This window comes from Neovison vison, chromosome 1, assembly GCF_020171115.1.
Source record: "Neovison vison isolate M4711 chromosome 1, ASM_NN_V1, whole genome shotgun sequence".
In the NCBI taxonomy this organism is placed as follows: domain Eukaryota; kingdom Metazoa; phylum Chordata; class Mammalia; order Carnivora; family Mustelidae; genus Neogale; species Neogale vison.
In genome coordinates, this window is record NC_058091.1 from 147,567,432 (window position 1) to 147,582,944 (window position 15,513).

The window sequence follows — 15,513 nt, forward strand, 5'->3', positions numbered from 1 at the left end:
GCAGCTGCCCAGGGCCTGTGAGGAGTGGCTGGTTATATACACAGGAGTTGGGTAGGTGAGGACAAAGGGGTGTCAGAAGGGCTATTGAGGTAAAGAAGACTGTCAGGATATTGAAGGCCTGGTTACCATCAAGCCAAGGCCACTTTCCCTCTAATGAGGCATTAACATAAAGACAATTGGGAGTCTCCTGGTGGACTGTTACATTCCTGCTATCAATCATCCTTGTTAGTGAGATTTAGGTTTAGAAGAAATTTAACTTTATTTACTTTTCTTTTTACCTCCGCCTCCTTCGGTTTTTTTATGAGGAGAGGGTGACGTTAGGGCTTGAGGAACTGAGTTATGTGTCTTTGGAAATTGGGCTATTGATAAGGTAACTTCTTTGTTGTAAATCTCAAGGACATTTGCAAACCAAGGAGACTCCTGCCTTACAGGAGTCTGATCTCTGCAAGATAACCATTTATTCTTCTTTTAGGGCAGTCAGGGGTGCCTGAGGAATGTCACACATATTACCAAGGGGAGTGGGTGGAGAGTGGGTGCAAGGCGCCAGCTCCTGCTCTGCCCTCAGCCAGCCTCCTGCTCCCTCATCACTGGGATACAAGGCCAGTGCAGTTCTGAAGTGAACCAGGGATTTGGAAGCCTCTGGAGGAAGCATGTAGGCACTTATGTAGGGGAAATACTAAGGAATGTGTGTTGGAAGATTGTTCTAGAAGAAAGCTATACAGTAGTTGGATTGGGTTCTGGGAGGGGAGCACTGTGTGGCTGTGGGGTGTTGGCTCAACCAGACCATCCACAGGCAGACCCTGAAGCCCAATGGAAAAAGCCTTTGCTAGGTGCCATCTTCCAGCCCCCACTGGAACGGGGCTCTCACTCTTCAATACCTCTCAGTAGTTTTTGAATGAATAACAGGACATCCATAATGGCTGCTGCAGCTCCCCTACCCCTCCTGCATTCCCTCCCTCCCTCTCCAGCGTCCCCACTAGCATCCGCACAACCCCAGCAACTGGAACACATTCCTTGGGCCTTGGAAGGGAGTCTGCTTCCGTTTCCCTCATCACCTCCCCATCTCTAACCACTACACGCTCATCAGTCTACACACAAGAGGCCGCTCCTGGGGGTTTTCCTGCTTCTGAAAATTAGAAAAAAGACTTTTAAACATTCAGATTATCCCAAAAAGCTACACGCAGCTGTGTGATTTTAAACTTAGTGTGTATTCTGCCTAGTGACTGGTGAGAAAGCAGGCTCAGGGATACCATTGGCTGGTTGACACAGAGCTGGCCAGCCCTGGGCTCTAGACCATTCAATGACATTTAGGGACTCTTTGGTCACAGTGGACCCGGTCCCAAGTCTGGTGTCTGCACACAGAGAGACTAAGGGGTGGCCAAGAAAAGGGTTTCTTTCTCCGGCAAGTTTTGTTTCCCGATTGTGATTATGAGATTAGAGAGAAGAAGGACAATAGGAAAATCTTCATTTGAAAGTCGGAGGAGATAAAACGCAGAGGAGAATTCAAGAAGGTAGGAAAGGGAAGATGGGGCGGCAGGTGGGGAGTGAGACGGGAAGGCTGGGGTTCCCGGGAGTGGGGCGGCCTCGTCTGTCTGTCCTTACGTCCCTGTGCTTGCTCTGCAGGATTGCAGGGGAGGTTGGGGGTGGGAGGACGAGGAAGGGTATGGGATGATATCAAGTGACACCTGAAGAAACTCAACTCTGGTTAGAGAAGTGAGCTGGAGAAGGCCGAAAACTGCCTCCTGGATCCTCACCTAGTGGCTTATCTGTGGAATGTATAAGGAGTCAGTTTTGGGAGAGGAAGGGCACTGCCCGACACAGAAGTTGGGGCACTGAGGATCCCAATGCTGGTCACAGGAAAGTTTGACTTCCATCAGAGCTGGTGCCACATTTCTCCTCATCTGCACCCCCAGGCCTTGCGTCGCTGCTTCTCCAGGGAGCCCAGTCTTTGGATGGAAGTGGCCGCTGCTTTGCGCTTCTCTGTGCCCCGCTCCCTTCTGTCCTTCATGTTCATCAGCTGCTTGGGCCTGCTCTCAGGTAGGGGCTCCTGCCTCGAGCTCCCGCCAGCTCTTCAGAGGGGAGAGAGGGCACTCCAGTCTACAGAGAGGAAGAGGGAAGAAGGTCTGGGGTTGGGGTCTGGCAGCTCGCATTCTGCACGTGCTCCCCGGATGTCGACCAGCACTGTCAGATAGCAACCCAGGGAGAACCACAAAGGCAGGCTGCAAGTACAATTTTAGGTTTTCCAGTAGCTGCCTTTAGAACAGCAGAAAAAAACAGATGAAAAGATTTTGATCATGCATTTTGTTTAACCCCAAATAACCAGGATACTGTTATTTAAACTTTTAATTAATGTAAAATATGAACAGCGAGCTATTTGACCTTTTTTACTCTAACATTTCCAAATTGTGTGTATTTCACACTTAACAGCACATTCCAGCAGGCGCTGGCCTGTGGCTGCCTTAACGGACAGCTTGAGTGTTAGGGAAAATCGAAGCACAGGGTCTGCAGGAGGTGCTCTAAGGACTCTGTGGTCACAGTGGACCCGGTCCCAGGTCCATGGCTTTCCATATGTGAAGCATATGTGTGCTCCAATAAATACAAGCCTCACTGGGTACCCCCACCAGGCATCTGTGGCTGCCAGTCAACCTCAGCGGCCTGCCCCCAGAATCCTCTGGTGTGGCCTTAGGAAGATTACTTTTGTCCCCTGGAATATCCGCTTCCTTTCCTGCCTTAGATCTTTGATAACTGTGTCTTCTGATTCTGCTCCTTTGTTGAACAGCCCCGTTTACTGTCGTGGGGCCAGCTGACCCTGTCCTGGCCATGGTGGGAGAAGATACCATGTTCCGCTGCCACCTGTCCCCCGAGAAGGACGCAGAGCACATGGAGGTGCGCTGGTTCCGTGCTCAGTTCTCCCCGGCAGTGCTTGTGTATAAGGGTGGACAGGAGAGGACCGAGGAGCAGATGGAGGAGTACCGGGGAAGAACCACCTTGGTGAGCGACCACATCAACACGGGGAGTGTGGTGCTTGTCATACACAACGTCACAGCCCACGACAATGGCATCTACCACTGTTACTTCCAAGAAGGCAGATCCTACGACGAGGCCATCCTGCGCCTGATGGTGGCAGGTGCGTATTTTCATTTTGCTGGTTGCTTTTTCAGGGTGACCCTTAGGGGAGGTTTCTCTCCTAACTTCAGGCCCTGTTGCAGCCCAGCAGGTTTTAAACAGGGAAGGTGGTGGAAAGCCTGGGTGGCTCAGTGGGTTAAGCATCTGCCTTCGGCTTAGGTCATGATTCCAGAGTACTGGCTCCTTGCTCAGCTGGGAGCCTGCTTCTCTTTCTCCCTCTGCCTGCTGTTCCCCCTGTTTGTGCTTGCTCTCTCTCTCTGTCAAATAAATAAAATCTTAAAAAACGAAACAAAACAATAACAGGTAAGGTGGCTTCCTCCTCCCAAGGACCAAATGAATGGGTTTGTCCTGCTACACTGTGGGCATCAGTTCCTGAGAAGCACACACAGCATTCCACTGTAGCCTTGAGCCAGAGAGAGTGTTTAACTCCTACAGATAATTTTTTTTTTAAGATTTTATTTATTTGATAGAAAAGCAGGGGGAGCAGCAGAGGGAAAGAAGCAGGTTTCCCACTAAGCAGGGAGCCCAATGGAAGGCTCCATCCCAGGACCCTGGGATCATGACTCCAGCTGAAGGCAGACTCTTAACCGACTGAGCCACTCAGGCGCCCCGCTCTTCCTCTTTAATAGATTCTATAAATTTGTTTTCTAAATTTCTTTTAAAGTATTTTTTTTTAATTTATTTGACACAGAGAGAGTACAAGGAGGCAGAGCAGCTGGCAAAGGGAGAGGGAGAAGCCTTGTATGGCATTGACCAAAACAAGTCAGTACAGGAGAGGGGAACTATGATCCCCACCTCATTGCCCGGGGAAATGACAATTTTTTTTATTTTTTATTTTATTTATTTATTTTTTTAAAAAGATTTTATTTATTTATTTGACAGAGATCACATGTAGGCAGAAAGGTAGGCAGAGAGAGAGAGGGAAGCAGGCTCCCGGCTGAGCAGAGAGCCCAACTTGGGGCTGGATCCCAGGACCCCGGGATCATGACCTTCTAAAAGGCAAAAAAGAAAAAAGAAAAATTCAGAGTGGGAAAATTTCTTTTTGCACTCCCTCACATCACAGACATTCGATAAGTCTTTCAGAAAACACTTAACAGACCGCTTCTATGTTTAAGTCACTGTTCCAAGTAACAGGTCAAAACATTGAAGGAAAGACACGAAGGTTCCTGTCCTCACGGTGCCCATGTTCTAGAGTGCAGAGAGCCAATTAATACGATATTTAAGAAAAAAAATACGGAATATTTAAACTATCCTAGCTGGTGATGAGCACTGTAGAGAAAAGAAAGCAGAGAAGGGTTGAGACGGCAAGGTGGGGGTTGGGAAAATAGCTTCCCTAACGGGATGGCAGGGAGCACAACGAGAACGAAGTGCGAGTGAATTGCACCCCTGGGGGCTCAGAAGACCCCGCATGAAGTCCCAGCACAGCACCCCGAAGCTGGGTCTGGAGAGGGGACCATAGACTTTTCTCATCGAACTCTTGACTGTCAGAGTGAGAAGAGTCACTGTCCGTAACTGCATGGGGACAACATAGGGACATCCTTCATCTTGATAGTAATTTTGCCGTTTTTGACCTTTCCCCAAATGCCAGTGTAGTGAGAGTGACTGACATGTCCAGATGATTTCTTTAAAGCATGATATAGTATCAAGCCCGTTAGCCCCACAGGAAAATGAGAATTTGACCAGAGGACTTGGGCAAGGCTTCAGAATAGAAGTGGCATATAAACCAGGATTTCTAAGAGTTTATTAATAATGGTTTTAAGGTATGACCTCACTCTTGGGGCCAGTGTATTATACTTTAGAAGAAATGTTTGAAGGCTGGAAGAGCTTTAAAATACACCTAAGTAGGGGCGACTGGGTCGCTCAGTGGGTTAAGCCGCTGCCTTCAACTCAGGTCATGATCTCAGGGTCCTGGAATCGAGTCCCGCATCCGGCTCTCTGCTCAGCAGGGAGCCTGCTTCCTCCTCTCTCTCTCTGCCTGCCTCTCCATCTACTTGTGATTTCTCTCTGTCAAATAAATAAATAAAATCTTTAAAAAAAAAATACACCTAAGTAAATCAATGGCATTTCAGTCAATCTGACCAAAGGAAGTAAGGCTTAGAGGACAGGGTGGCCTCGCCAGGGGGCCTCAACTCGTAGATAGTAGGAGACGCCATCTTTGTCACCTAGAAGGGCATATGTGATTAATAGAAAATATTGAAATACTGTGGCAGGAGGGTTTCTCAGCCCTGGTGTCCTGAGTCTTCGTAGGAGCACTGCCCGGCTCACCACGATGGGTATGTTGGCGGCAGGAACCCTCTGTTCTTTCCCTGTAAACATTACCTTGGCCTGACCTGCCCCAGTCTGAACTGAGTTGTGGAACTGCTTATTGTTTTTGTTGGTTGGTTGGTTGGTTCACTGGCTGGCTGATTTTGTCTTTAAGTCTATTGTCTCAAACTTGCCTTGACTAAACCCCGTGGAACCCCATTTTGTTTGTAGAATTTCCTTCCAACTTGCTGAATTCTTTTGAGTCTTAATCATAGTTCAGAGTTTCTACACCAGCCTTTCAGTGTGCAGTTGTTTTTTGTTGTTGTTGTTGTTGTTTATTTCTTTTTGGCAAAAATCAGATGGAGCAGGTAGTACTGAGACTTACATGATTGCTTTAATTTTGTCTTTTGTTTTCATTTTGTCTTTTAATTTTTTGGATTGCCTTAACAAAGGAATTACTTAAAAGAAGTTTGGATGTGAGGCTTCTGTGGCTCAGTGGGTTAAGAGTCTGCCCTTGGCTCAGGTCATGATCCCAGTGGCCTGGGATAGAGTCCCGCCCCAGGTCCCTGCTCAAGTGGAAGTCTGCTTCTCCCTCTGCCCTTCTCCCCCTGCACTTATGCTTGCTCTGTCTCTCTCAAATAAATATATAAAATATTTTTTAAAAGATTTTTAAATTTATTTATTCAAGAGAGTGGGGGTAGGAGCAAAGGGAGGGGGCAAGCAGATTCCGTGCTTACTGCAGAGCCCCACATGGCTCAATCTCAGGACCCTGACATCATGACCTCAGCCAAAACCAAGAGTTGGATGTTTCACTGGCTGTGCCACTCAGGTGCCCCAATAAATAAAATCTTAAAAAAAAAAAGATTGGATGAGATAGTGTTGTCCAACAATAAACAGGAATTTTATTTTGCTGAGCTGTTCTAAGATAAAATCTAATTTAATTTCATTAAGAACTTTGGATGATCTCTAGACCCCTGGCTAAAGAGGCAGAAGTCTCCTAGGTCTTGAACCACTAATTTATTTTATTAGAAATTTTTTTTCTTTTTAAGATTTTATTTATGTATTTATATGACAGAGAGACACAGCTAGATAGAGAACACAGCAAGGGGAATGGAAGAGGGAGAAGCAGGCCTCTTGATCCCAGGACCCTGGCTGGGATCATGACCTGAGCTGAAGGCAGACCCTTAACAACTGAGCCACCCAAGCGTGCCTTTTAAAGACAAGAATAAGTTGGGAAGAGCCTGGACTCGGGATTTTTTGTGATGTTCTGCTGCCATTGAGGAGGTGATACTGTAATCCTGAGGATCCCAGGAGCACCCAGATCTTTCTAATTGGTAGATGTTGTGGAGAGATACAAGGACATCCCCTGGGTAATTGAGCCCCTGGGAGGTACATGTCTCTGAACTGGGGTAGGGGTTGGTTCTGCATTCTAGTTCTTTCCATTCTCTCAAAAACCAACTACTCCTGATGACCTGTGGTTCACATGCAGCCTTAAACTGGGAGAGAAGGGACTGTGTCTTGAGGTCAAAAAGTTTCCCAAGATTCTGCTGGCCTGGCAGGCTTCTGTCCTTATCAGATTATTCCCAAGCTTGGGAGACAGGCACTGTGGAGAAGTCCTCCCAGGACGGAGAGTGAAATCCTCAACCTGCTTGTTTCAGGTTGAGCAGACACACTCACCCACAAGTGAGACAAGCAGACCCTCTAACTGAATGAATCAGTCGGCAGTCCCTTGGTTGGAGACAGACGGGTGTGTGCCTCTGTGATGGGGTCACGGGTGGCACACGAAGCCAAGTGCATTGTCAGTCTGCCCTCCGAGAGCTCACGATTTATTGGCATATTGGTCTCCTGACGTCCAGCACCAGGGCCTTCTTCCTTCTTTTCCTCCATCCCTCTCTCCTTCCCTCCCTTCACAGAAGGGGGACTGTGGGAGTGCAGGGAATACACCCAATCAGTTCTCTGGCCACTGGCCCCTTGCTGCCTTCCCCGTCCTTGGCTCTCCCCGTGGAGAGCTGATCTAAGACACTTAGGCTGAGACACCATTGCCTTGTTAGCTGCTTCCTGGTCTCTGTCCCCAGGCCTGGGCTCTAAGCCGCTCATTGAAATGAAGGGCCAGGAGGATGGAGGCGTGCGGCTGGAATGCACGTCCGGAGGATGGTACCCGGAGCCCCACGTGGTATGGAGGGACCCTCACGGTACGATCATGCCGGTGCTGGAGGAGGCTTACACGGTGGACACAGAAGGCCTCTTCATGGTCACCACGGCCGTGGTCATCAGGGACTGCTCGGTGAGGAACGCGTCCTGCTCTGTGGTCAACACCCTGCTTGGCCAGGAGAAGGAAACCATCATTTTCATCCCAGGTTGGTTCCCTGCCCTCTGGAGGCTTATCACGCCGAGGTAGGGTCTTCAGACAGACCGGAGCCTGGAACAGAGATGGAGAGATAGAAGCAAGGGACCCTGAACCCCAAGGCCTCTCCTCCTGTCTTTTCTCAAGGAGAAAATCAAAGTCTTCTCTGAGAGTTGTTTCTCTGTCCTGGCCCTTATCCTGCAGCATTTTCTTTTTTTTTCTTTTTTAATTTAAGTAATCTCTGCACCCAGTATGGGACTTGAACTCATAATACCCTGAGATCAAGAGTCCTGCACTGTCCTGACTGAGCAAGCCACGTGCCCCCTGCAGCCATTTTTAAGCATTTAGAACAATCATACATGGAGAGCGGTACAGGCAAGGGAGCCCTACACTCAGGGAGGGGGGGATTTTCTATCTACAGACATGCAGGAATTCATCCAACAAATACTTAACAAAGTATCACCTGTGTTCAAGGCACTGTTCTCAAGACCGAAAATAAATCAGTGAACAGAATACATAAAGATCCCTACCATCGTGGGGCTAACATTCTATGGTGGCAGAGAGCTATAACTGAAATAATTTAACTGTAGATTATATCAGATGGAGATAAGTACTGTAGAAAAATTTAACTGGGGGAGAGGACGGGGAGTGCTAGGGTATAGGGGAGTTGTAATTATAAAGAGGATGGTCAAGGAAGTCTTCACTTGAAAAGATGGCAGTTGGGCAAGTAACGAAGGAGCTGTGCAGATACTTGAGGTGCTTGCTTCTCTGCAACCAGGGAGCAGGAACAGCACATGCAAAGGGCCTGAGGCAGGAGCATGTCTGGCAGCTTTAAGGAACTCCAAGGGGCAGGTGTTGTGTGTGGTCAGGCAGGAAGAGTTGGGTGAGTCTGTGTGACACAGGGTTTTGAGCAGAGAAGTAGCAGAAATTCACTCAGCCTGCTGGGCTGACAGACTGCAGAGGGTATGGACAGAGGCAGGCATTGGGGAATTGCAAGCTTTCAGGCAAAAAGGAGTGGTGGTTCGTGCAGGGTGGTGACTGTGGTGATTCAGTGGTTGCTGTGTTCACCCTGGTCCTTCCCATGGTGACTCCAGGGGTCCCTGCTTTTTTGGCTCCTGGGCCCCCAGCCCTGGCAACTGTTATGGGATGAGTCAGTGCAGAGTCAGGGTCTCTCTCCCTGGTTTTGGAGAGAGGAGCCAATGGAGCACGGACCCCAGGGAGCACTTCCCATGGGCATCGTGAGGGACTCTGTCATTGGGGGTCTCCTTTCTCTCACTGAATGGGACTCTTCTGGTTCCCTTTTCAGAATCCTTTGCTCCCAGCATGTTTCCCTGGACGGCGGGCCTCGCTGTCCTCCTGCCTTCTCTGCTTCTTTTCATCACCGGGAGCATCTGTCTCATCAGGAAACTCCACAGGGGAAAAGAGGTTGAAAAAGAAGAGAAAGAAATTGCATGTAAGAAACTGGAGACAGACCAGATGGAAAAAGAGAAAGAACGTCAAATAAGAGGTAAAAGAATAGGAGGGTAGGTCGCTGTCCCACAGGGCCATGGTTCTGGCAGCTAGAAGCCTGGGGACAGGGAGGAAATGACCAGAGGCCGCAGCGAGGGGCTCAGACCCGTGGCATCTGGGGACCCCCCCCCCAACTTCTGCCTGCTTGCTCCCATTCTGCGGACTCAGCACCACGCTGCCGAACAGACACAAACCTACAGACACAAACCTAATAAGTTCTCATAACATCCAGCCACCAGTGCATGGATTGTTTCTGGAATCTCCAGAAGCAGTGGGGGTGTGGGGTGTGGGCGGGAGTGTTCATGAAGGGCCCACCCTCCCTCGTTTAACACAAACTCAGATTCTCTGATTTCTTCTATTGAAGACATGAAGTGGTTTCTGTTTCTTTGTCAGAGCAACTTGAAGAAGAACTACGTAAGTGTACCATTTCCTGAAGTAGTCCGTGCAGGTTTGCGCTCTGCTCGGTTAGCCAGCAACTCCTGAAGCTCGTCTGTCTGTCTGTCCCATTGCAGGATGGAGAAGAACCTTGCTACATGCCGGTGAGCGCCCTGGACATGCCCTCAAGCCTCTCCCCGCTGGCCCTCAGGCCTCTCCCCAGCCAGCAAGACCTATTAGAGGAAGTGGGCAGGGGGCTCCGGGCAGTGGAGGGGCTGGGATGCGATCACTAGCCACACCCCTGCAGCACTGGGTCCCAGCTCTGCCATCAGGGAACCCAGGCGATCTTAGCATAATTTCGTCTATTACCGGAGCCTCATCCTAACAAGCACTTTGCATCTTACATGTTCTCCCCTTCTGCTCAAAAGCACTCAGGCATCCAGGCTTTACCAGTTACCGTGGTACTCCAACCTTTCCTCTTTAGGTGAATTTCAAAACTCCCAGTCAGACATCTCAACAACGTGGGGAGAGGAGAAAATCACGTTCACACGACAGCAGTGTAGACCAGCTGAGTAGCAGGGAGGTGGTAGTACGTGGGCGATCTGCAGAATGGCAGGACTTGGAAGCCTTCCCTACATCCAGAGAGGTCAGACCCTTGCAGAAGCAGGTTCTGGGGATGTGACCCTCCCGTTTTCCCTTGGGAAGGGGATGCCCTTGGGAGTCATCTCTGTCAGTAGTCAGCTGGTGAAACTGGTGGAATCTGGAGAACCAATGAAAGGAACTTTGACTACCCAGGAATCTGCAGGGGAAATTGGCATTAATTGCTTCACTGGGAGAGGGGGCCGGGTGGGCCTCTTGGTTGGTTTAAGCCAAATTGGAATGTTCCTGACTAAAGAGAGTCCCAGAGACCATATGTTTTGAATAGAAAAGGGGGCAGAGTGGAGAATGTTGAGAGAAAGCGGGAGCCATGAATTTTGGTTCCTTTGCTAAACTTACCACGTTTTTAGAGCCCAGATGATCCCCTACCTGAGGCCAGGCTCCTGTCAGACGGGGTGGAAGTGCAGTCTCGGGGGTTCTGTGAGCCAGCTGCCTGGGAGTTGTGATCAAGTGGCCTTCGTGGAAAAGGCCGCCACACAGGGGTCTCCCACCACCTTTCTGGGACCTCCCTGGGGTCCAGGAATAGCACCATCCCCCAAGACCCCAGGCCTAAACCAGAGACTTCTTCTGCAGCCGATGTGGTCCTGGATCCGGACACCGCTCATCCTGAGCTCTTCCTGACGGAGGACCGGAGAAGTGTGAGACGAGGCCCCTTCAGACAGAGTGTCCCTAACAACCCGGAGAGATTCGACTGCCGGCCTTGCGTGCTGGGCCTGGAGAGCTTCTCCTCAGGAAGGCATTACTGGGAGGTGGAGGTTGAAAACGTGATGGTGTGGGCTGTGGGGGTTTGCAGAGACAGTGTTGAGAGGAAAGGGGAGGCCCTACTGGTCCCCCAGAATGGCTTCTGGACCCTGGAGATGTTTGGAAACCAGTACCGGGCCCTTTCTTCCCCTGAGAAGATTCTCCCCCTGAAAGAGCGTCTTCGCCGGGTGGGCATCTTTCTGGACTATGAAGCCGGAGATATCTCCTTCTATAACATGAGGGACAGATCACACATCTACACATGTCCCCGTTCACCCTTTTCTGGGCCCCTAAGGCCCTTCTTCAGGCTGGGGTCTGATGACAGCCCCCTCTTCATCTGCCCAGCCTTCACGGGGGCACGGGGGGTCCTGGTGCCAGAGGGCGGCTTGATTCTCCATAGGATGGGGACCCATCGTCGCAGCCACCGTGAAGAGTTTCCTGGCCTCAGAGCCAAGTAGAGAAGCCTTGGGCCGTCTCTGCTACCAGAGCACAGCACCCCGGAAGGAGATGGGCCCTCCTTCCCTGTGGACCCATGGAAGAACTGAGGGGAGGGAAGCCACAGCTGGAGGTCAGGGACTGGGGAAGCAGCCGGGGAGGTGAGAGCCACCGAAGGGTACGAGTGCTGCGAGCCTCACCCTCACAGCCGAGGGGCTCGGGAGCTGACGGTCCATTTCCAGCCCTCCCCTGAGCTTTCCAGACCACACAACAAAGCTCTCCCGGCCTAGAACTGAGCTGAAGGATGAAGACACATCTTGGCCTGGCTCAGGTGTCCCGTCAGTAAACTGGGAGTCTGTACTCCGTTCTGAGTATGGCCTGAGGTTTAAGGTCCCTACTGAGCAGGTGAGTACTGAACCAGGTAGATCCCCAGGTTCAGGTTCAAGGGGAAAAGCAGCACTTTCCAACTTTTTAACCTCAGGCTGCCTTTAGACATTAAAAATTATTGAGGGGGGCGCCCTGGTAGCTGAGTCGGTTGAGTGTCTTACTCTTGGTTTTGGCTCAGGTCTTGATCTCAGGGTTGTGAAATTGAGCCTTTCATCCAGCTCCATGCTCAGAACAGAATCTGCCTGAGATTCCCTCTACTTCTCCCTCTGCCCCTCCTCCTATTCCTCGCTGCCTCTCTTGCTAAATAAATAAAATCTTAAAAAATAAATAGATAAAAATTATTGAGGACCCCAAAGAGCTTTTACTCATTTGGGTTTTATCTGCCCGTATTTATGGCATCGCAGATGGAAACTGAGACATGTTAAAATGTATTTATGACACATATTAAATAGCAATAGTAAACCTATTATAAGTTAATATAAAACATGTTTTATGAAAATTATTTCTGAGGCAAAATAAATTGTATTGAGAAGTGTGGTATTCTTTAAGTTTTCTACAAATCTAATATCTGGCTTTTACTAGAAGATGGGCTGGACCCTCACATGCGTGTCTGCACTGAATGTTGGGGTATCACAAGCTGGGTCATCTCTAGAAACTTCACTGTACACAGGTGAAAGAATGAGAGCAAAAACAAATAATGTCATTATTATGTAAATAGTATTAACCTTGCAGACTCCTTGAAAGTGTATCAGGGACCGCCACCTAACCCCCACTCCAGATCTGCAAATCATAGTTTGAGAACCAGGATAGAGAATCCTGGAACGGAGTCAGGAGTCGGGTATCTAAAGTGATGTAAGTTTAAATGGTAGTAATCCAATTGTAAAAAGTAGGCTGAAACAAAGAATATTTAAAAACTTAAGGCAGTGACACATGGCCACCTTCTGGAAAGTATGGGGCACTGAACTAGCTGACTTGGTAAGATGGACGACTGGGTTATCAACGTGAATGTGTTTTTATTTTTGGTTCTCTTGTTACAATATTGTTTGAAAAGGTTTAACCAAAAACACAGGTCTGCAAGGCCAGCCGGAGAACCAGGGCTGCTCGTGAGTAGGCAGGCCAGGTCCAAAGACCTGCCAGGAGGGTCCTGGAATTCGAGCAGGATAGAAATCAAATGTGAGCTGGGAAAAAAGTGAGAGCAGCGTTTATGGAAGTGTGACAAGAGTAGAGCAGGCAGGGGGTCTGGGAGACTGAAGGGAGTGTCCTCTTCCGTTGGGGATTTATGTTGGAAAGGGGTTCCGAGTGCATGTTCCTTAAGGAATCTAGGGTAGGGTCCAATCAAAAGCATCAGGTGTTATTCCATAAATCACCAAAGGTCGGGCATGTGAAAATGGAAGTTTGTTTGGAAGCTAATGTCCTGAAACAGTCTTCTCAGATGTTATCAGGTGTACAGGGGCCTAGGAGGAAACTCAGAATGGTGCACTTTCTTGCCCCCCCCTCCCCCGCCCCCCCTCCCCCGCTTGGAGTGGGAACAGAGCTTCTTTGACTCACTCAGATGCAAGGTGAGATACTGAACATGAGTACGTGGGGCCTGGCAGAGATGGAGCCTTCCTAAAATGCAGTCCTTTCAGCTTCCCTGTCAGTAATAACGCCTGTGCTGATTTTGAGCAACTTGCAGCCTTGCAGTGTTCTGCATTCTGTACAGTAAAGCTTTGAGCAGGTTTGTGTATCCATTAAACGAGTTCACCTATGCCGAACTCAACCCCGACCACCTCAGAAAGGTTTTGACTCTTTCCGAGAGAGTCGAGTGTGTGTTGGTGGAGGGAGGGGTAGGGGGGTTGGGGGGTATGCTGTGGGAAATCGCTTCTAAAATTAATAAAATCACTTGGGATAAGCATTTAAATTTCTCCAAACTAACTTAAGATGGGAAATGAGACAGGGGATGAATGGAGTTAGGAGGTGAGTCATGCAGGCACCCCGGGCAGGTGGCCCCCAGAACGTTCTGATTCTTTCCTAGTCCTCAACGAAGTCCATCACTTACCCCCAGGAGGCCCTTCCTCACTTTGCCATTAAAAGTGGTCCCGAGGGTGCCTGGGTGGCTCAGTGGGTTAAGCCACTGCCTTCGGCTCAGGTCATGATCCCAGGGTCCTGGAATCGAGTCCCGCATCGGGCTCTCTGCTCAGCAGGGAGCCTGCTTCCCGCTCTCTCTCTCTCTGCCTGCCTCTCTGTCTACTTGTAATCTCTGTCTGTCAAATAAACAAATAAAATCTTTAAAAAAAAAAAAAAAGCGGTCCCGAGATAGAATAGGGGCTGCATTCCGACCTCATCCCTCCCCGCACTAACCACAAAGCCCAAGCCTCACAGCGTGTCACCTAAGAAGAAAAGGTTGAGCAATCCTTTTTTTTTTGAGCAGTCTATCTCATAGGAACGCGGAAGCAGGATGTTTGCCAGAAAGAACTTTGCAGGAGAAACCGGCCTAAACCAGCCTGTGCCGCCGTGGACCCCGGCGCTGACCCTTCAGCAGCTCCTCCCTCCGTGGAATCAGAACACTCGCGCCCGGGGGGTGGAGACCTGACATGCTAATGAGACGCGCGGGGCGGGGCCTGTGCCGCCCACTGCGCTGGCGCAGCTTCCCGGCTCGGCGCCCCGCAGCTGGTTGCCTTTTTTTCCCGCCTCAGCTTCCTTGCAGAGCGCCGGCGGTTCGGGTCGCCGGCCGGCACTTGTGCTCCCAGCCTCAGCCCCCAGTAAACGCTGCCGCATTTTTCTCAGCTTCATGCAGTTTCTGTTTGCGCTGAAAGCCAAAGAGCCCTGCGGTCGGGAACGGATTCTGGGGACCACGCAGGGACCCCGAGAGAGCCCCGGTGAGTCCCGGAGGACCCAGAGCCGGCAGACAGCGGATGGAGTCCCTCCGACCCTTGGTACTGGTGAGCGGCCTGGAGCTCTAGTTCGGCGTCTGGGCGGCGGTAAGTTGTGCCTCCTGCCTCAGCGACTCTGCCCCCTCAGTCAGGCCTCGCGCACTGCTTCGCCTGTTTTTGCCCCTCGGTCACTTGGGTTTGAATTTTCCGGCGGAGGAAGGTTTTTTGGCCTCGCGTTCCCGGGTCGAGTGTCCCCCGCCCTCTGACTCTCCCCTGCCTGATGTTGGTGCCCCGCGGGTCACTGGAGGAGCCTCTGGTGGGTTGAGCCTGCTCTGAGTGTCCCCTGACTCTCCCCTCCCTGGTGTTGGTCCCAGGTTGAGCCCGACTTGAGTATCCCTCCGCCCTCTGACTCCCCTCCCCAGTGTTGGTCCCCTGCGGGTCACTGGGGGACCCTCTGCTGGGCAGAGCCCAGCCTGAGTGTCCTGGGCCCCCTGACTTTCACCTCCCCGGCGTTGATCACCGGTGGGTTGAGCCCACTCTGACTGTCCCCGTCTCCGTCGCTCTTAGCCCCTCCCCAGCTTTCCTTCTGGCTGGTCTTTTTCCTTAGGGTTTCTTTAAAACTTGGAATTCTATCCAGACTCTCTTTATTGGGGGGTTCAGATCTGTGTTCTTTAGTCTGTTTTCTCTCCGATCAGGGGTATTGCCCTGAGAAATCTCACTGTTGTCTTTGTGAAAGTGGTGTGTGAGCTTCCTACCATCAGTCTTGTCTTGTCCCTGACCATCCTTTTTGTTTGTCCGGTGAAACATCTGTTAACTTGTTATTCTTTTAAGAGGGAAGGGAAA

General features: G+C 50.3%; 2 protein-coding genes across 5 annotated transcripts in view; both read left to right on the forward strand.

Annotated features, from left to right (window-relative positions):
* Window positions 1-1,952: 1,952 nt before the first annotated feature.
* LOC122909310 (butyrophilin subfamily 2 member A2-like) lies at window positions 1,953-11,454 on the forward strand. Its single transcript, XM_044253345.1, has 7 exons — window positions 1,953-2,037; window positions 2,780-3,127; window positions 7,446-7,727; window positions 9,021-9,221; window positions 9,617-9,637; window positions 9,736-9,762; window positions 10,829-11,454. Exons 1-7 carry the CDS (start codon window positions 1,953-1,955, stop codon window positions 11,452-11,454), a joined length of 1,590 nt encoding a protein of 529 aa, XP_044109280.1.
* Window positions 11,455-14,470: 3,016 nt separating this feature from the next.
* Window positions 14,471-15,513, forward strand: part of BTN1A1 (butyrophilin subfamily 1 member A1) — a 31,361-nt gene continuing 30,318 nt past the window's right edge. For all 4 annotated transcript variants that reach the window (XM_044260262.1, XM_044260268.1, XM_044260264.1 and 1 more), the window contains exon 1: window positions 14,471-14,778. The gene's annotated coding sequence lies outside the window, so the exon portion shown is untranslated. The remainder of the gene's footprint in view (window positions 14,779-15,513) is intronic.